We start from the raw sequence: 21,137 nt of genomic DNA, 5'->3' as shown, positions 1-21,137 counted from the left end.
GCTCATTAAAGCTTAATCAAATGCCCTCTTGAAATCTCTGGCTGCTGTTAACCAGTTTCACTAATTGATCACCTTTCAACTGGGAACCTGGAAATCAGCTAGTACCTATGGTGTTACAGGAAAACACTTGCAGTCTCTGTAGCTGGCGAGATAAATCAATGGAGTGGCTTTAAAATTAGCACTGCTGATTTGAAACTTGTCTTGGATTGTAGGAAACATACTTTTTTTTTTTTTTTTTTTGGTATTAACTAATGTGTTTCAAGAAATGCTAGCGATGATAGCCCAACTGAAGCCAGCATATCATACCTATAAATAGGCAAATGTAGTTTTTTTTCTGTTTCCCCTGATAAATAAGTGGAGCGAGCATAGCAATGTATGAAGCACACAGATGGTTTAACTGAGAAGCCTCACCTTGGTGTTAAAAATAAAAAGGGAAGGGAAGGGAAAAAAATAAGAGGAGTATTAATCACATTTATCCCCAGACTCCTTGCTAGTATAAAGCCCAATCAGGAATCTGGTTGGAAGAAGTGAGAGTGATAAATTCAGATGACTGAGAAATTACTCTTGGTGTGGGTGCTTTGACTTTGTTGTCACCTTTCTCTCATCTGGGTCTTGTGATCAGCTCCTCTAACTACTGTCTGGAACCAGTTAATAAGCTCACAGTATCTTGGTGCAAATGAGATTTTTGACTAATATTTCTTTCTTAAATTATTCCAACTAAAAGGCTTTTCATTTCTTATCAAGAAAAGCATTATAACAATTAACTAGAATTATTCTTCTTGGAATTTTCTTTGAAGGCTTGCTAATTTGAAAGAAGATGAAAGATCATCCTGTAGATCTAAAATTTTCATCAATCAGCTTAGATCTGATGAATATATTTTAAATTATATTTAGGTTGTTTTTGATAACTTCCCCTGTGTGTGGAGAAAGTTTGAAAGTAACTCAGTTTCCAGCACAAGTGTGCAGAGAAAATGAGATGCTCTGGCACAGAAGTTTTGGTGGGTTTAGAGCTAAGGAGCACCTGCACTTCATGTCTGTTCCAAATTACTGGTCCCAAAACATGCACGTCTGTGCCTCAAACACTGAAGTTCCCAGTTGTGTTGTCTCAACTCAGACTTACTATTGCTAGCTGCTTAATCTGAAAGGTTGCACAGTGGCTGCTTCTTCCCTTCAGCGACTGTCAGAACATAGGAGACATCATGGGCAAGATCTTCTAGGGTTTATCTGGCAAAGTCCTCCAGCTCTTATCATAGGGAAAAGACAGGGACTGCAGACGTTCCTTAAGTACTTGGATGAATCTCAAAAATCTATAGTATCCGTATTGAACACAAGTAAGCAATTATGAGAATAAAAATATTTTAAACAGAAGAAAGTGGATACCAAAGGAGCACGATCAGGAAATGTAAGAAGAAATCTGATTAGCCACATCTATTTTTAAAAAATATTTTCCATGCTTTCCACTTTTATGTGAAATGCCAGTGAAATAAATAGGACACTCAATCCACATCCCAGAGGAGAGTAAAGCTTCTTGCTCATAAATGCTCTTGACAAGGCTACTTCATGGAGAGGTTTCACACAGCATAATCATATCTACTTTATGTGCTGTATGCTAAGCTTAATCTTAGTATGTAGCAGGATACAAGACTTTCATAACCTATATTCTCTGTGGAAAAATATTTGCAATTCTCCATCTTTGTTCTGTTTAAAAATATTCCTAGATGCAAATTTATTAATTTGGTCAAAAAGCAGAACCACCTTATGACTCATTTAATAACTGTGTGTTCTTAATATTTACTCCTGATGAAAACTTGGTGTGTTTAACCAAAGAAATTTGGGATGTGCCATGTAAAAAGCAATGACAATTGTCCTATCAAGTAACTGCTGTTCTCCCTGTTTTTCTCCTTACAAAGTACTGTGAATTAGGAACAGCCCTTGAGTTTTGAGTTCATTTATTGATGTTTTACATCTGTGTCATTGTCTTACAACAGCATGTTATGGGTTTAAAGTGCAACAAGAGAGGTTTATACAAGGAATAACATTTTAGTGGTAGAAGATTTCTGTAACTGGGGACTTTAAGAACATCTTAGGCAAATGTCTTATAGGAATAGTGCAAGAATGGCTGACAAAGGCAGATGCAGACCTCATTCCTGTTGAAAGATTCACAGAATGGTTGAGATTTGAAGGGACCCCTGGAGACCATCTAGTCCAATCCCCCAGGCAAAGCAATTTCACCCAGAGCAAGTTGCACAAGACCACATCCAGGCAGGTTTTGAATATCTCCAGAGGAGACTCCACAGCTTCTCTAGGCAGCCTGTTCCAGTGTTCTGACACCCTCAAATGAAGGAAGTTCTGCCAGTTCTGCCTCTCTGTCAGATGTAACTTCCTGTGTTTCAGTTTGTACCTGTTGCCCCTAATCCTGTTGCTGGGCCCCACTGAAAAGAAACTGGCCTCATCCTCTTAACACCTTTACCTAAGATATTTGTATGCACTGATAAGATCCTCTCTCGGTCATCTCTTCTCCAGGCTAAGCAGCCCCTGCTCTCTAAGTTTTTCCTCATAAGAGAGATACTTCAGCCCCATAATCATCTTCATAGCCCTCCACTGGCCCCTGTCCAGTAATTCCTTGTCTTTTCTAAAGTGGGGAGCCCAGAACTGGAGACAGGACTCCAGATGTGCCAGGGCTGAGTACAGGGGGGAGGATCACCTCCCTTGACATGGTAGATGAACTTTTCCTAATGCACCCCAGATTACCATTGGACTTCTTGGCCACAAGGGTGCATTACTGGCTCATGGTTAATTTGTTGTCCACCAGCACTCCCAGGTCCTTCTCTGCAGAGCTGCTTTCCAGTAGGTCAGTCCCCAGCCTGTACTGACGCATGGGGTTGCTCCTGCCTAGGTGCAGGACTTGTCTTTGTTCCTCTCGGCCCAGCTCTCTAGCCTGTCCAGGTCTTGCTGAAAGGCAGCACAGCCTTCAGGTGTATCAGCCACTCCTTCCAGTTTTGTATCATCAGTGAACCTGCTGAGGGTGTATTCTAGCCCTTTATCCAGGTCAGTGATGAGCGAGTTGAACAAGACCGCACCCACTACTGATCCCTGGGAAACACCACTAGATACAGGCAGGCCTTCAGCTAGATTCTGCACTGTCTTTTGATGCATATGCTGAAGGGTAGCAACCTTATTGCCAGCAAATGGCCAGAAAATATTTCATGGGACATCTGAATAAGATAATGGGTAACCCGTTTCTGCAAATCTGTATGGAGTCAGTGATGCACTGGAGGAGCATGTGGACTAAAAGGTCCTTTTATGCCTCTTCTAGGCCCTCTATGAGTCTCTGATTTTGTTAGTTGATATGGAGGATACATTGTTAAATGAAGATTTCAGAATATTTTTGAGTTTTTATTGAAGCTGAAATAGAATTTGTCTTTTTTAGTTCCCCTGGAAGTAGCTTTTGCATCACAATCTGAAAGCAAGCATACCTGTAAACCACGTAAATGCTCTTACCTTCAAGGTGCCAAATCTTCTAACACAATGGATATGTAAAGCGACAGGTTTTATAAAACGGAGAATTTATTAATATGGAAAGTACTTTCTTCAATTAAAGAAAAACCAATTACAACTACTGTCAAGTTTTATTCTATCACATTTATGTCCATGTTCCTAGTTTTACTTGGTCTTATACTAGGGCTGTTTTGTTAATAGCAATTTAAATTGTTTAAATAGAAAAAAATACCATCAACCTATTTAAACCTGAAAAGAAATCCATACTTAACTGCTCGCTCACTGAAAGAAGTGAGTGACTACAACATTTGATCTATTTTAGCAATAAGAACGGTGGAACAGCAAGTGGAATGGGAGGTACTATGCTATTGTCTGATGCAGTACTAGTAGAAAAGATTTCCTGATGTTCAGGCATGCTTTACCTTTGGTAGGATCATGCTAACTGTGTCCAGTTACCTCCTTCTCCTTCACATGCCCAGAAAAATGATTCAAGAGGATCCACCCCCTAATTTTCCCATGGACTGAAGTGGTGCATTGCGTTATATTCCACAATTCAAGGTTTTGGGCATGGGGTAAGAGCCAGAGCCTATTTAGAGTCAGAAAAGAGGCGCCTAGATGGATAGACAAGCATGAGCCTTGCTGTGTAAAACTCTGAGGATTACTGGTCTGCCCTGCTCTGGTCAGAAATGTGTGTTTTGGGAGAAGAAGCTTTACTGTGTTTTCTGAATGAGAGAAAATAGCATGTACATGAATGAGCCTGGTCACAAAGGGAATGTGAATTCAAAAGTAATTACAGGCTCTTATTTCCTGTCAGTAAACAGGGGAAAGGAGGGTCCAATGTATATTATACTTCTGCTCTCCACTCTGATCGTCTCAAAAGATAATTTCCCCCTCTCATTGTAATATGAGAATTCTGCTTCCACCAGGGTTGCTGCTAAAGATTGGGAAGAAAAATAGGATTTTACCGTGAGAATTGCTAGAAACAACTGAGACCCTGTCCTTTACTAAAAGTGCCTTGCTCTTTGGGTGAACATGTCAGCACTACTGTGATAATAATACATTTCCTAACTTTATAGGGGTTCAGTAGATATACATGTATGTTTATATGTAGTTCCTGAATGTATCAGCATAACATCTCTTTGAGGTGAGGAAGTGTTATTTCTTTTCTACCTGTTTAGAATTGAGGTACAATGCATAAGCCACCTATCAGAGGTTACAGGGGACTGTCAGTGGCCTGGAAAGTGACGTTCAGATCTGATTGGCACTTATTCAGTACTGTATCACAAACTAGTTTTATTTATATTTTCCTCCAAAATAGACTAAGCTATATAATGTTTACCTACTAAATTTAATAACTCCAAATTAATTAAAATGTAGTAACCAGAACTCCATTTTTTTGTGCCAGTTTGGGCTCCAGGCATTGTCTACAAGTGCTAGATTTTTGTATAAGAAAATCCTGATTGGGAGAAATTGGGCAAGGGGGTACCTCAGTAATATTTGTAAGGAATTATAGGAAAAGCAAATGTAGAAAAAAAGGTATGGTTTTGCTAGAAGGAATTTCACTTTTAGAACTAACAGAAGGTAGAGTGAAAGACAAAATCAGAACCTGGCTGTTAGTGATAGTGCTATAGTCTTAAGAGTAGTCTACAGCATGGGTGAACAAGGTGCTTCTACAAAAGCTGACATAAAAAGATGAAAGCAGTGACAAGTCACCCAGAAGGAATTTAGAGGAACAGTCATGCAGGGATGGGCTTAGGAAAGCCAAAGCCCACCTGAATTGAATCTAGCAAGGGGTTCAAAGGCCAACAGGAAGGTCTTCTACAGGTACCTCAGCAGAAAAAAAGGAAAACTAGGGCAAACTTTTGCCTTCTGCTAAATGAGGGAGGGGACCCAGTGATAAAGGATATGGAGCATGCCAAAATACTCACACACCTCCTTCACCTTAGACTTTATTGGTAAGACCAGTCTTCTTTGATCTCGGGTCCCTGAGACTGATAGGAAAGCCAGAAGCAAGCAAGACCATAGGTGGAGGATCAAGTCTGGAAATATTTAAACTGAATGTACACAAGTCCACTGGACCTTTTGAGGATGATTGAGCACTGGCACAGGTTGTCCAGGGAGGTTGTGGGGTCTCCGTCCTTGGCGATACTCAAAACTCAGCTGGATGTAGTCTTGAGTGAGCTGCTCTAGATGGCGCTTTGTGGAAGGGGCTGCACTAGATGGGTCTCCAGAGGCCCCTTCCAACTTGAACCATTCTGTGATTCTGCAACAACTATGCTCCTTAATTGTGAATATATATGTAACCTAAACCTACAGTACCAGTATTAGTTGCAGAGTACCAGGTGTAAAAAGTTCTGTGTTATTCCTTGTCTCAAAATGCAACTTTTTATCCTGCAGCTTTGTTTACAGTTCTGTGCTTTTCCACATTTTTTTCTATCATTCTGATAATAAAGGATAGGGATTGTGAATTCTTTAGTTCTACTTTAAATACTTCCGAAGTCCCCATCATCCAAAACGAAATGAAAGAAAAAAATTGATTAAAATTAAATGCCACTTTTAGTGAGATGTACAATAAAATGGTTAGAAATCACAACCAGACTCTTGTGGAGAAGAACGTGGAGACCAAAAACTCCACAAGTGGAGTGAAAAAAAACACACAGTAACCGATTTTTCCCAGGTCACACATAAAACCTGTGGTCAAACTGGGAATAGATTTCCAATCTATGGCATATCTATTCTGTATTTCTGCCTTCTGTAAATAACTCTGATGATAATGCAAAATGATTTTTCTCTGTCTGTAATACTAATAGTGCTCTAATACAGCTCTTCTAAGTGCTTCTTGCCGTACACCGATTTTCTATTTTTCTTTGTTGTGTATTTCACTAGTATAATTTTAGCTGCCTTCTCGCTTAAAGCTGATTTTCTCAATAGTGAGAAATATATTATTATTTTATATATGTCTCCTTATTATTATATATATGTCTCCTTATGCCTCAAAAGTTGTATAGGTAAGCAAGAGGGTCTTGCTTTTGAGTTATAGTGGAATTAAAGGTTTTCTTGATTTAACTATTTGAGAAGTAGAGTATGAAGCTAGGACTGTTAGTGGAAAAATACTAGAGAATGTAATTCAAGACATGATTAATGTGTATCCAGGATTTTATATGCCATCCAGTAAAACAAAATTGGGGCCAATATAAACTTGCAGTGGAGTGCCGCCACTGAATTAGATTAAAGCATTTAGTCTCTGTATCTGCAGCCATTGGAAACACTATAAGAATTCAGGAATGCTTGGGGTATTCGGTTAATAAACTTCTCTGTAATTCTAAACGTATCGGGAATCTGCAGCTCACAGGACTGCCTGTGAAATTGGTGTCCATTTGTCAATATAGACCTGAGTTTTGTGTATGGTATCAGCTGCAATGACCAATCACTTTCTAAAAACAATTAGTAATTTAGAAAAGGTTAAGGAGTGAATGGATGGCATTTAATTTTTACAGTTTTCATCTCTTCAAATAAGTGAATAAATACAAATATTCTAAGAACTTATTCTCTTTAAACACATTTATGTGATACTGAGATTTCCTGACATTGTATGTTCAATGTGTATGTTTTGGACTAGATGATGGTTGTAGGTCTGTTCCAACCGAACTCTTCTATTTTATCCTACAGCTCTTCCTGGCCTTGTGTGAATTCAATTGCTAAAAGCTTTTTCTTTCATAATTTGAGCAGTGGAATTCAGATAGAGGTATGGAAAAAGACTGCAAGAAGGAAAGGAGTTGTTCCCTGGCTTTCCCTGGAGAGGCACAGCCTCTTAAGTGGCTTTGCGTAGGCTCCTTTCGACCCAGCATAGCTCCTAGGGAATCTGACAGCATCACTGGAATTTGTTTAAACATTCTCAGAGGGGCAAAACCTAAAACTGCAAGAAGTAAAACACAGAAGGTTTGTTATGACAAGCTTAACTTAGGATTTGCTTTCAAGAAAGGATTGCTTGAAAGTTTGTAGTGGTGTTTAATATTTTTTTCTTATATGATTTTGTGATTTCCTAACTGATCAGATGTTCTTTGCGTATTAACACCGGATAGAGCTAGAGGAAGAGTTTGATCTTTTCTGTGGAAATGTAATGGGGTATTTTTTTTTTTTTTCATTTTCCCGTGTGAGGTTTATTTTGGACCTATACTTCATCTGCTTTACACACTGGCAAGTGTGTTGAGTGCTCCTCCTATTTAGTGGAGACCAAGACCTAAATAACTGGTAAAGGAAAAAAATCTTGCCAGCTGTGTGCTTTGACTGTTTATTATGGGGTTTGAGTTCAGGTTTTTCTCAAAGTTTTTTCTTCCTGAAATGCACACCATTGATGTTGTTCTGTCTCAAAATCAGTTAGACTTGGTTGGTTTAAATCTCTGTGTAATTTAAAAGCAACAACTATTGAAGCTCCAAACGGTAGCTTTAAAATACTACTCTTAAGAATACTTTAGCTGAGTTGTGTAGTGACATCGAGACCCTTAAATCTTTGTCACTAAATCACAGTCGTGTGAAGTGTTTTATCCTTTTTCGGAGTGTTACAGCTGTTTCATGCCCTGGTTAATGAGAAGACAGAGTGAGATCAACATGTACATGGGTGGAATTTAGGAGTTTAAATACTTGAACTGCAGATAAAGTTTCTTCTCCAATTCTCAATCTAGTACAAGTTCATATCTAAAATAGGGGGTTTTCTTTGTTTTTTAATTCTAGCGCAATGATTCATCCTAATATGGCAGTATCTCATTCATTTTTGATGTGTCCTATAACCTCTGTTTTTAAATCAATCTGCTAATGGAACTTCACCTTGCTACTAAGATGTTTTTATTTATGGCAGTTTCACTGCAATTTCATATTTACTTCATGGTTTATTACACTACCATATATTCCAAGTAAAGGAAGCTGAAAACTATTCTTTTTTTAATATTATTTTCTAACAACAGTAATGCAAAATACATTTTGTCTCCATAGGCTGGAAGGGGACATGTAGGTGGAACAAGATTGAGGAAAAAGTGCATGGCATGAGCTGTATATTTGCATTTATTCCTACTACAGTTTCACTTAGGCTAGAATTCATCCACATAAATGATTCCAGAAATACAGAATATAAGAATAACTTTGGAAGAACTTACTGTTTTATTACTACACAAAAAATGGGGATGCTTAATCACAGGTTAGTGTTGTGGTGAGGAGGTGGGGGTAGTGTAGCTGGCTTTCACTGAGATTTTGGAAGGAGTTTGCTCAAAGCTAGCCAGACTCTTTCATTCTTCAGTGGGGCAGGGATAACTGTCATCAACAATGACAGACTGAGCATATGCAATCATATGCCTTATTTCTCTGTCCCTAATGTAACCTGGAGGATGTGTCAGCATCTCCAGCCTGGGGCATCTCTGTTGAGGCAAATTAGGTACCCCGTGATATAGCTCCACATGTTCCACTGTGTGATCAGTTATTGAAATAAAGGCAATGTTATATAGTCAACATAACCGTAGTGATTTTCAATTTTTTGGACCATTTTTAGCTGTACAGATTCATAGGTATGACATAGTTCTTGGTTTGGTTTTAATTTTCAGGTGTCAGGCTCCCCTCACTATGATCAGGAATTTTCAATACAAATGTAACCTTGCACTGAGCAGCTGATGAAGTTTTTATTCTTGGCTGATAAAAATCTATTTTTATTTTGACATAACTAATGGAAGATCTGTCAGCATAGTGACAGTAATGGAAGCTGTTGTTCAGGCGTTGTCAAGAAAATCACAAGCTTGGAATTCCTGGGTCATAATTTTAATCAAAATTGAGAGTTTGATTGTCACATTTTTTAATAATAAAAGTAATTTTTGATCTGCTGAGCACATGGAATATTTTAAGCATCTCTGAGTTAATATTAGCTGTGATACTTTACTTTGTAGTGTAATGAAGACTCAGTCTGCCTAAAGCCATACCTGTGCAGATGGTGAAAGTGTACTGAAGCCTCCACAATACCTAAAAAGAAGAGAGTTGGTTTTTTTTCAACAATCAACTTAGCAAAGTCATATGAATAGGAAGTGTCACAGACGACTTTAAACAATATTGAATGTTATTATTTTATTTTTATTTATTTTTTTAGTTTAATGACCTGATCTGTCAAGAGCTCAAATATGAATTATTTTGGTAAATGGGGGCCTAGGTCCACTTACAAACGTCACACTTTAAAGCGAAAGAGATACTGTCAACACAGTGGGAAAAATCCAAGCTGTAAAATTACTTCCTGGGTCAGACAATAATCTGTTTTCAGTAGTGTAATAGGAAAGGCTGTTCAGGAGCAGCATGTGAGTTTGACTGCAGTCTGTTCCCATGGTACTTCCCCATGGCAGATTAAAGGGACCACATACAGAGGTGGTGGTTTTGAGTTTGTCTAATCCTGTTATTGTACTTGCTGATGCTTTCTGGCAATTTCTTGTGACAGCAAGCTTCATAAAATCACTACATGCTATGTAAAGATGTGCTGGTTTTTATTTTTGTTAAGCTGATCTGAATATAGATTCATCACATTCTTCCTTGTTAAAATATTCAAGGCCAGGCTGGATGGGGCTTTGAGCAACCTGGTCTAGTGAAAAGTGCCCCTGTCCATGGCAGAGGGGATGGAACTAGGATCTCCAAGGTCCCTTCCCACCCAAACCATTATTTGATTCTGTGACTCTATGACTGTGGGATTTGTTGAGCAATAGTTCTGCATACACTGTACTCTGCTTTAATGCTTTTATAAACTTTGACTATATTACCCACTCAGACTTCTGCTCCTCAACTGAAGAGTTCCAGGGTTTTTTTTGTCTCTTACACATACAAGGCAACTTCTCCATCCTCTGAATCATTTGAGTTGCCCTTCTTTGTCCCTTTTCTTAACCCTGGTTTTTGAGTTGGAGAGACCAGAATTGTCTGGTACACCAGTATTTTATATAGCAGCTAAATGATACCCTCTGTCTTGGTTTTGCTACTTTTCTTGGTGACAGCCAAAGTTTTATGGCTTTTCTGACTGGGCTTGAGCACAGAGGACTGTGACTCCCGGATCTCTTACCCACTCAAAGTTGATGTGAGAATGCTAGTGAGGTTTAAATTTTTCCCTTAAACAGGGCATCTTATGTTTACCTGGGCTAAAGCTCATCTTCTGCCTCTTTGCCCTCCTGCTTAGGTTTCTAACCTCCTTTAAGCTCCTTACTATTGGCATGGACTTTGACTACTCAGAAGAGCTTAGAATCTTCTTCAAGTCTGAAGGCTCCCCTTGTATAATCCATCTTTGGGTCATTAAATTTGAATAAAGCTAATTCTTTGGGAATCCAGAAGAGAGAGTGACTGTTAACGTCTACTTGTGATTCCTATCCCTCGAACAACTCTAAGTCCACAAGAAGTGCCTTTTTCCAGTTCCATTCTAATTTAATTTCTTAAGTAATCATTTGTGGTAAGCCTTGTCAAAGGCTTGCTAAAAAACTGAGTCCACTGGATTTTCATTTATCCAAATGCTTTTCCCTCCACCCCCTGAAATCACTGCAGGTAGCAAGGCAGTATTTTGCTTTACTAAAGTTCTGTTGTCTTTTTCCCATTGGATGTGTATGTGCTCAGCAATATTATCTTTTTGTATGGACTTTACTGTCTTAGCAGGATTGGGAGGGGTCCTTTCAAGGCTCTCAGGTCACTGCCATCTGGTCCACATGATTTAGGGATTTGACTATTCTAATGCTCCATGTTGATGAAGATGTTACAAAGAACATCAGAGAAGAGATTCAGAGCAGCCCTGTGGAGAAGGACTTGGGAGTTTGGTTGATGAGAAAATGAACATGAGCTGGCAGTGTGTGCTTGCAAGCCAGAAAGCCAACCAGCGTTGGAGTGTGACCAGCAGGTCGAAGGAGGTGATCCTGCCCCTCTACTCTGCTCTCGTGAGACCTCACTTGGATTATTGTGTGCAGTTCTGGTGTCCTCAACATAAAAAGGACATGGAACTGTTGGAACAAGTCCAGAGGAGGGCCACGAGGATGATCAGGGGACTGGAGCACCTCCCGTATGAAGACAGGCTGAGAAAGTTGGGGCTGTTCAGCCTGGAGAAGAGAAGGCTGCATGGAGACCTCATAGCAGCCTTCCAGGATCTGAAGGGGGACTATAGGGATGCTGGGAAGGGACTCCACTAGGGACTATAGTGACAGCAGAAGGGGTAACGGGTTAAAACTTAAACAGGGGAAGTTTAGGTTGGATATAAGGAGGAAATTCTTTCCTGTGAGGGTGGTGAGGCACTGGAATGGGTTGCCCAGGGAAGTTGTGAAGGCTCCATCTCTGGTGGTGTTCAAGGCCAGGTTGAATGAGGCCTTGGGTGGCATGGTTTAGTGTGAGGTGTCCCTGCCCATGGCAGAGGGGTTGGAACTATTTGATCTTAAGGTCTTTTCCAATCCTAACTATTCTATTATTCTATGATTCTGACATGGTGTGTGAGATACCGTATCATTAGCTTCATTGGTAAAGATTGATGCCAAGAATATGATGATCTTCTTCACTGTGAGCTTCTCATCCTTGAATATCCTTTTCATACCTCTGTTGAAAAATGAACCTACCAACCCCCTAGCTGTCTTTTATCTTTCAAAGTATTTAAGGACCATTTTAGTCTCAGCATGAGCATCTGTTGCAGAGTGATCTTAAATTCTTCTTCACCCTCTTAATTTCCTGTTTAAGTTTGACCTTCCCTGTTTTACGGCCTTTCCTGTTCTCATTGTCATTCTCCTCACTTTCAGAATTTTTCTGATGTTCTTTTGTTCACTTCCTTGATACATTTTAAGCAGCATGTCCACTTACATATCTGAAAAGGAGTAGGGAGGAGAGTTCTATCTGTAATCATTCAGTGTTTTAGCTTGCAGTTGCCAGTAATGCACCCATAGTCAGTTTAGTGTTTTCTAAGTTCAGAATGTTTTCTTCTTTATTTGAGTCTTCCTAGAAGCAGAAGCAACTAAAAAATTGAATTTTGTGCAAATGTGAGACTTTACAACTGAGTGAAGGCATTGGAGTTGGTGGTCTCTGAAATGAAAAATGTTAGCTTCTAATTTTGAACTGCTGTACACTGAACATTTAAAAATCTGATGATATAGAAGAATCTATGATATAGAATGCCTCTAATTTTAAGTGATAAAAACCCGCACAAATCCCATTTATTTTTGTCATTTACATTATGGCAATGTAGAGTTGCCTTCAGCATTGTTGGATAATTGGTCATACATGTACACCTTAATTTTATGGAATGTGGTGATGATTTTTATAATTAGATTTCTTCAGGCAAACATACCAATGTGGAGCACTGTGATGTTGTGACTGTAATATTGTGGATCATTTTCCCAATTTTTAATGGCTAATGTAGTAAAGATTGTTAGAGATTCTCTCTTAATTCTTCTGTTCAGCTGTACTGTACCATATTGTACTGTACTGTATTCTGCTCTCCTCTACTCTACCCTAGCCTGCCCTCCCCTATCACTATTATAGTCCCATACTTCTGGAGGAATGTTGTATTACTACATGATACAAGATGCTGTATGGGGAAGTCAGAGGGTTTAGTAAGCAGGTAAGAGGTGGTTATGTGAGAGTGAGAAGTATAACATGGGATCACGGGATGTGCACTCCTTGATTCTCCTACATTACAGTAGGAAAATAGTTAATATAACTGGCAGTGATTATTGCTTATGCTTCAAATTTAATGCCCAGCTGAGATTAATTAGAAGGAGGTTTCTCAGAACATCTAGATCTTGGAGCACTGTCTTACTTGCTGTTGGGAGAGGAAAAGGCCTTTCTTAAGGTGTACCTATAGCCTGAAAATACGCTTTTGGAAAACTTCACATGACCTGCTGGTAGGTAATAATGTGGACCCAAATTCAACAACCTGAGAGGCCCCTTCCAATCTCAACTTACTGTAAGTGCTCTGGCTTGTGACTTGTGTATAGATTCAGGAAAGCATTATTAGCAGATTACTCAGTTGGCAGCTGGAAGTTTTTTTGCCCATTTTAAAGGCTAAATGAAGTTAATTAAGGGTATTGGGCCAATACTTTATGCTCAGTTTTGATGCCTGCAGCCATGGAATTGTCTGTTCAACCCTCAGCCCAGTGTTCGTGGTAAAATGTAAACATCGCATTCTATAAAGCCTACATAGCTTTTTACTGCCAGCTTTAGGGAGTTAATTTTAAATGGCTGATTTTCAAAATAGATTTAATTTTGATATTACTTGTTTTATTTTAGGACTGGTATTTTAAGGGGTTAGTAGAAATAGGGGGAAATGGCTTATGCGGACATAAAAATGACATGAAAGAGTTAATTCTTTAGTGAGTCAGTGCTCAAGGTTTAGGGAGATTTATGTTCTTTGAACAGATTTAAAAATTCCTGAAAATATCCAGTACGATGTATGCTCTTGTTTTCTAGCATGCACAGTGTGCTTTAGGGAACGTGGATTTCCTTCCAGCTTGGAAATTTTTCCATTAAGTCAGGGCTTGCTGTGTATTTGGGGTACTGTTCCTTTGCAGCTGAATTTCTCTGGTCCTACATTTTCTGGCCGTTGATAAACACACAAGGTATCTGCTCCCATCCTGTGTGATGAGCTTTGTAAACCTCAGAGGGAGATATGAAACAGAAATGCTGAACAGGTACAACAGACAGCTTTGAATAAGTGTTTGTATTCGGTAACTTATTAAAGCTATTTATATCATAGACAAAAAACTTATCTTAGGGTCTAGTCAGGAAATTGCAAGCAATCCTAAAATGGTGTGTGGTAAGCAGACCCTTTCAGCTGGGAACTGCTGCCCCTTAGCTAGAGCCGGGGACTGACCCAGTATGTTGATCATAGGTTGTTAGTGTCTGAAATCAGATAAATCCAAACTTTCAGCTGCTTTTTTTGAGAGCATTAATTCAATTGCCTTGTGATTGTTGTACCATATTCTTAGTTTGTGACGTCAGGAATGTCTATAAACAAAGGCTGCAATGTATGTACATAACAACACTGTTTCTCATTTCAGGGAAATGGTAGGATCGTTAGAGTACTTTCTACTTTTTCTGTATTTTTATTACTTGTGTTAAAGTTAAGGAGAATTTGACATCTGATAACAGAAGATGTTCATGAACTTTAGGTCAGGTCTTGCTTAGTTCTCTAAAAGCTCTAGAATAACTTCAACTGATGTTTATATCGCATTGCCTACAAACTGCGTTGAGTCACATCGTGTTACTACACTACAAATTGGAAATATTCTGGGAATACTAGAGGCCATTTTGGAATTTAATCATAGAATCACTTGGGTTGGAAAAGACCTTTATGATCATCAAGTCCAACCATTACCCCGGAACTGCCAAGTCCACCACTAAACCATGTCACCAAGATCTTTTACATGTTTTTTGAACCCTTTCAAGGATAGTGACTCCATTGCTTGCCTGGGCAGCATGTTCTAATGCCTGACCACCCTCTCAGTGAAGAAATTTTTTCTCATATCCACTCTAAACCTCTCCTGGTGTAGCTTGAGGCCATTGCCTCTTGTCCTGTCACTTGTTACTTGGGAGAAGAGACCAGCTACCTACTCCTTCTAACATTCAAATATACTTGCTTTTTCCTGTACCCTTTGTGTGCTTCAAAACTGAAGGAAGTTAATTTCAAGACTCGTGCAATTAGTATGCTGCATCATGTCATTTCATCTGATTAAGTGGAGAATTTCTGTAATAGGTTGGATGAATCCCACACACACGCTGGCAAAAGCAGCATACATGTTTAAAATACACTAATTTGCGTCGCACTGATTTCAAAAAATGGGGATTATGTAGGCAGGGTTAAGTCTGCAGTGGAAAGGTTTGAATCAACAAAACATTTTTCGACTAAAAATATTTGCCTGGTAAAAATATCCCTAGCTGTTACTGTTCTCACACTTTCCATATAATAATTATTCCTAATGTGCAGCTGGTTTCATGCTGCAGGCTTCAGTTCACCAACACACTTGAAGTCATGCATGGTTTGCATCATAGTGGATGATTATTTTAAAAGCATAATTGATGTGCTTGAATCAGACACACATTTAAGTACCTTGTTGAATTAGTGCTTATGTGGAAATTGTTTTTCTCGTCAACATAATCAAATTTAGACCTGGAGATTACCTTATGTAGATGGTTTTTAGCATTTTTTTCATCTGAATTGTACCGCCATCAGCTATTGCTCATTTTAATATTTCTGGGTTTGTAGCTATCCAGACAATGGAATGATTTTGTGTTCATCTTCAGAATAATTATGTCTCTTGACTCCCTTTTCAGTTTACATGTAAAATTAGCATTTTGCCAATATTTTCATTGTTTGAAAAATAGCAATGCCAAGTCTGATTGACAGAAAATTAGTCTCAGTTTTATGTGAATAGAGACAAGTTTAAATTCACAGTTATATAAAGTGTAACATAAATTTTAAAAGGTGTGACTTTCCATCTGTATGTGTGGCTACTTAGATATTTATTTACCTGGTCTTCTGTATTTTAATGTTTTTCAGACAAGTATAAAAGAAGGATTACTACTGAAGCAAACCAGTTCTTTTCAGAGGTGGAAAAAGCGTTACTTCAAACTTCGAGGGCGTACCCTTTACTATGCCAAGGATTCAAAGGTAATTCTCTAGTATTAATGTATAATGCTATATACCTGTAATTCCAATTTTGTTTAGATTTATAAATGCAATAATAATAATGTAATGATTTTAGTGAGTTTTATTTAAAAACTGCTGTATATACGATGTAGTGTATTTGTCTAAAGAAGACTGATGATTTCTCTTGATTTCTTATTTTTAGTGAAGTTTATCAGTTACTTGAATATTTTAACCTTTATGAATATTCAGACAAATAGTAAATTCATCTTAAGGAGTTGTGGGTTTTTTATTAGGGGTGGTTCTCAGGCAGTCAAATCTAATGTTAAAAAAACCTAAACATAAAAATTGGGTAATGCTCAGAAGTTATCCTTCAAGCTGAATTCCATTAAAACTCTTCTAATCCAGTGCCCATATTGCCATCAGAGAGGTGGAAATCGTTATGTGAAATCAAGACAGGAAGATTTGCTGCCAAAACTGATATACAAGGGAAAAAGCTGTTTCCCATTAATTGAATTTTTGGTGTGAAAATTGGGGGTGGGCAGAGGGGAATACTTCTTTCCTAAAGACATTTCCTCCCTCCTCCTCAGGGGGACTGAGAGCATTTTAGCTTGTTGGGATGGCTAAGATAGTGCCACATCGTCAGTGTTTTCTATGTTTTCTTCTTATGTATAGAATCATAGAACTGTTTTAGGTTGGAAAAGACCATTAAGACCATCATGCCTAACTTGTTACCCCAGGACTGCCAAGTTCACCATTAAACCATGTTACTGAAGGTCTTAGGCAGAGCATTTCTTATAGAAACAGAAGAGTAGGAAAAGATTTCCTCATGGAATATTCCAGCCTTATTTCCAGGATGAAACTTTAAAAGATGGTAGCATATCTGCTTTTCTTGATTATCATGTTTCTTACACAGAAACAGGAGATAAGCATCTGTGAAATAAAGGACGATATTTTAATGATATTTTCCCCAGTATATAACTGCATTTTTTCTTCTAAGACTATATTTGTACTGTCCATTAAATGCACAATTCAATTACCAGAAATTTCAGTTCATTGCTTAGACTGACACTAACAACTTCAACATTTGTTTCACCACTTTTTTCTTTCTGTTTTTATTTTCCAATTGGAATGGAAACAAGGAAATGAAAGCACAGACTGTAAGCATACCTGAAAGTGGGCTCAGACTATATTTAATGTTTTTATGTTCTTTTCCATTCACAGTCTCTAATATTTGATGAAGTTGACCTGTCAGATGCCAGCGTAGCTGAATCAAGCACAAAAAATGTCAACAACAGCTTCACGGTATGGATCCATTTTAATACTGGTCTTGAAAGCTGTGGATAGGCTGTTATTGAGAAAAACAAGAATCCTCTGAATTGCTTCTTATCTTCCTCTCTTTGGAAACAAAATGTCCTTTATTTAGAAATGCTATAACGTAACATCAGCTATTGATAAATTTGTTTCTCTGATTTTATTTTTTAGCAGAAATTAGCATGTTAGATAACAGTTGCCTCAGAAGATGATGATTATATAAGGCATTAAAAATACAGCAAGATTCAGTACTAGTACTTTATTAGTACTTATTAGTAAAGCTTGATTTTAGGCTGTGGTTTCTTTTAGAGGGAGGCATGCTGAATTGATCCAGATGCATTTGTGTTATTGTTTTAATTTCTTACGCTTTCTGGTTTTCTGTCATGTTCAAGTGTATTTGTATTTGTATTTTTTTATTGCTGGTCATATCCCTTTTTATTTCCAATTCACACAGAAATGCTATCTTCACAGCTGTACCTTGATTCTGATACTGGTATAAGAAACAAAAAGTGTTCATAAATTCCTGTTTTTCTAAGTTCACATGTGTGTTTTTCACACAGGTCTTGCCATTTATTGTTGAACTGCTTTGTTGGAACTAAGTGATAACATCTGACACAGTTCCTCTGCTGTGTCCTTCTTAACTTCTGGAAAAGTAAATTTTGTGAACAAGAATTAGCTATGAGGAAGACTGTGGGCAAAGTTGTCCATCTGGAGGTCTTAAGTTCTCCTGCAGTCTGCAATGCCAGAATTTTTCTTAACCTGCAGATCCATTACTCTCTATTAAAATGTTGATTTCCTAAATGCTGGATTCTCCACCTGGGAGAGATTAACCCTGGTTATACATACAAACTGGGGGATGAGAGGCTGGAGAGCAGCCCTGTGGAAACAGACCTGGAGAGTTGGGTTGATAGCAAGTTAAATGTGAGTCAACAGCATGCCCTTGCAGCCAGAAGGGCTAGCCATGTCCTGGGGTGCATCAAGCACAGCACAGCAAGCTGGTAGATGGAGGCAGTTGTCCTACTCTACACCACTGATGTAGCCCTACCTCAAGAAATGTGTGTAGTTCTGGGCACCTCAATATAGGAACATTAATCTATGAGGAGAATGACCAAGATGGTGAATCTCAGGGGCAAGATTTGTGAAGAGCAGCTGAGGTTACCTGGCTTGGAGAAGAGAACGCTGAGGGGAGACCTCTTGGCAGTCTACAACTTCCTCAAGGAGGGCAACGTAGGTGAAGGTGCTGATCTTCCTCTGCTGACTGGCTATAGAATATGAGGGAATGGATTGAAGCTGTGCCAGGGAAAGTTCACGTTGGAAGCTAGGGAGAAGTTCTTCACTGGGAGGGTAGTTAGTCACTGGAACAGGCTTCCCAGGGAAGTGGTCATGGTACCAAGCCTGTCAGAGTTCAAGTTGTATATGGACAATGTTCCCAGTCATATGATTTAGTTTGAAGTAGTCCTGCAATGAGAGGGGAACTTGAGGATCCTTATGGATGGATCCCTTCCAACTTGAGATGCTCCATGATTTTATGATCTTGGGGTGTAGGGAAAGAAAAATGGCATGTTTGGTTTTGGTATTTTCTTTACTTTTTTTTTTTTTCTTCTTTTTCTTGACAATGTTTGGTGTGTGGGTATCCTTTATAATCCTTTAGGGCCACTCAGTATCTCATTCTTCACCAGAATCATTTTTTGTATCTTATATTAAGACTTCTGGGGAAGACAGTAGTGAAAAAAGAAATCTCAGGGGCTACAGCTTTAACAGCTTTGGAGGCACTATTTATTTTCATATCCTGGGTAAATTAAGGCAAACAGTGTTTTCTCTCAGGAGTTTTCAAATTCATTTTGAGTGATTTATAGTTCTCCTGGATTGAAGTGTCACCTGATCTGACTGTGAAATATGGCAATACTCGTCATCTCTCTTAATCTTTTAGCTTTTTTCTTTGTGTTTGCCTAATCCAGTCTCCCGGCAACACAGCCCAGTGAAATAAGACATCTCTGGCCTTGCCTGCACTGGTTTGGAGTGAGGGATTGGGGGTGGGCTGACTGGTTGGCTTTCCAGTAATACTCCTTATAAATAAAAAGAAACATTTTTTTGCCCTTTTTTTTCCCTTCCACCTTAAAAAAAGATAATCCAGCCTTTCTTAATTTTTTTTTCTTTATGTTCTAAGTGATTGTTATCATTTCCTTTGTTAAAAAGGCAAGAATTAAACCCTTACCTTTATCTTTCTCCAGTTAATGTACTCCTCTCGTTTCCTTGTCCCTCTAGGGAATATTTTTACACAAACTTATGTAGATTGATTATACACCAACTGTCCACTTTTGCCATGAAAACACACCTTTAAATATGTACATTAAAATAATTATTTTTCCATATCTTTTTGCCATTTCAGCTAAATCCTTCCCCTTCCCTCGATCTTCCACCTCCAGCTTGTAGAAGCTACTGTTTGCCTTTTTTTGCCCTTTCTCATTTGTCTCTTTGGAGACAGAGGTGTGCATGTCAAGATTTTCCATGCTCTTTTTTTGGCTAAAATTCAAGTCCTAAAATTAGTCACAGCACACAGATTTAAGGTTGAGTTTGTTTGTAGTGTACTTGCAGAATATTTTATGTAACTCAATATGACTGTTTATTCACCAGAGTTATTTTTCCTTTCTTGCTACAAGCAAATTGAGGTAAAGGGAAAAGTTGAGATAAATAAATATCTGCTAATTAAAATGAGAAGCTGCTAAACTTAAACCAGCTCATCTGTTTCAGTTTTTTCCTTTACTGCTAATGATATTACTTTTCAGTGAACAACCAACTCATTTCTAGCAGGTAGTTCCTAGTGCACAAGCTTTCACTAGGGTGCCTTGTAATAGATTATAGGAATTTTGCAGTTCTGAGCATTCTTATCTAGAGGCAAAGATAAAAATAACAGAGGAAAAGGTCTCCCTTGACTTCAGAGTCCTTATATAAGACCGTCGAGGCCAGATTCTTCCTACTTACATGTTAGGTACCAGTCTCCTAAGTCTGCATGAAGAGAGAGAAGTTCAAGAAGCCAATTCAGCCATAGAAGATATGCACCACCCTCTCCACCAGCCACGTCAGGAGCCGCACGGGCTTTACTCACCCAATCACTGCAGTTCAGCAGCATGGGGGGGGCACTGATCCTCATAATGGTGTTGGGCACTCTGCTGAATGTTTTTTCCACAGCACTTTTCTTCTGCCTCAGAGGGTTGGTTTTTGTTGTCTTGGCACAACCAAAGGAATGTTGTTGCACAGCATGTTACCTCTTAGGGGACACTTTGGGGATGAATCAGTCTCCTATCCTTACTGCACGCAAGCATATGGGGCAGTGACCAATTCTACTGAGAGCTGTAGTTCCTTATATTCCTTGGTTTGTAGAGATGGAAGATGGCATGCTGAAATCTCAAGTGCAATTAGAAATAATCTCTTTATTGTTCTCAAAACAAGACTTGAGTTTGAATGAAGCTGAATAGTGATCTTTAGTGTGCAAGCATGGGCATCTGAAGGATTGGCGGTGTGCTTTTGTTCTACTAGGTATAAGAGAGAGGATTTTAAAATATGATTTAAAAATTATTCTTGAACAGGCATATTTGATAACTGAAGGTCCTTGGGGCAAAAAAAGGTGATTATGAATTGCAATTTAAAAGGAGATTTTAACAGGTTAACTTTTGGTTTAGGTTTCTACCGCTACGTTGCTTTTGATAACAAA

The 21,137-nt window shown here is 38.6% G+C and overlaps 1 protein-coding gene across 1 annotated transcript in view; it reads left to right on the top strand.

Annotated features, from left to right (window-relative positions):
• DGKH (diacylglycerol kinase eta) overlaps positions 1 to 21,137 on the top strand; it is a 158,741-nt gene that overhangs the window by 74,754 nt on the left and 62,850 nt on the right. Inside the window, exons 3-4 of the mRNA XM_061374288.1 lie at positions 16,025 to 16,135; positions 17,336 to 17,416. Of these exons, the coding sequence (XP_061230272.1) occupies positions 16,025 to 16,135; positions 17,336 to 17,416 (192 nt within the window). The remainder of the gene's footprint in view (positions 1 to 16,024; positions 16,136 to 17,335; positions 17,417 to 21,137) is intronic.

This window comes from Neopsephotus bourkii, unplaced genomic scaffold, assembly GCF_033783945.1.
Source record: "Neopsephotus bourkii isolate Nb327-2 ecotype Australia unplaced genomic scaffold, CSIRO-AGI_Nbou_v1 NB_1637, whole genome shotgun sequence".
NCBI lineage: Eukaryota > Metazoa > Chordata > Aves > Psittaciformes > Psittacidae > Neopsephotus > Neopsephotus bourkii.
The sequence above is the reverse complement of the archived record's forward strand: the minus strand, read 5'-3'. Positions and strand labels throughout refer to the sequence as shown.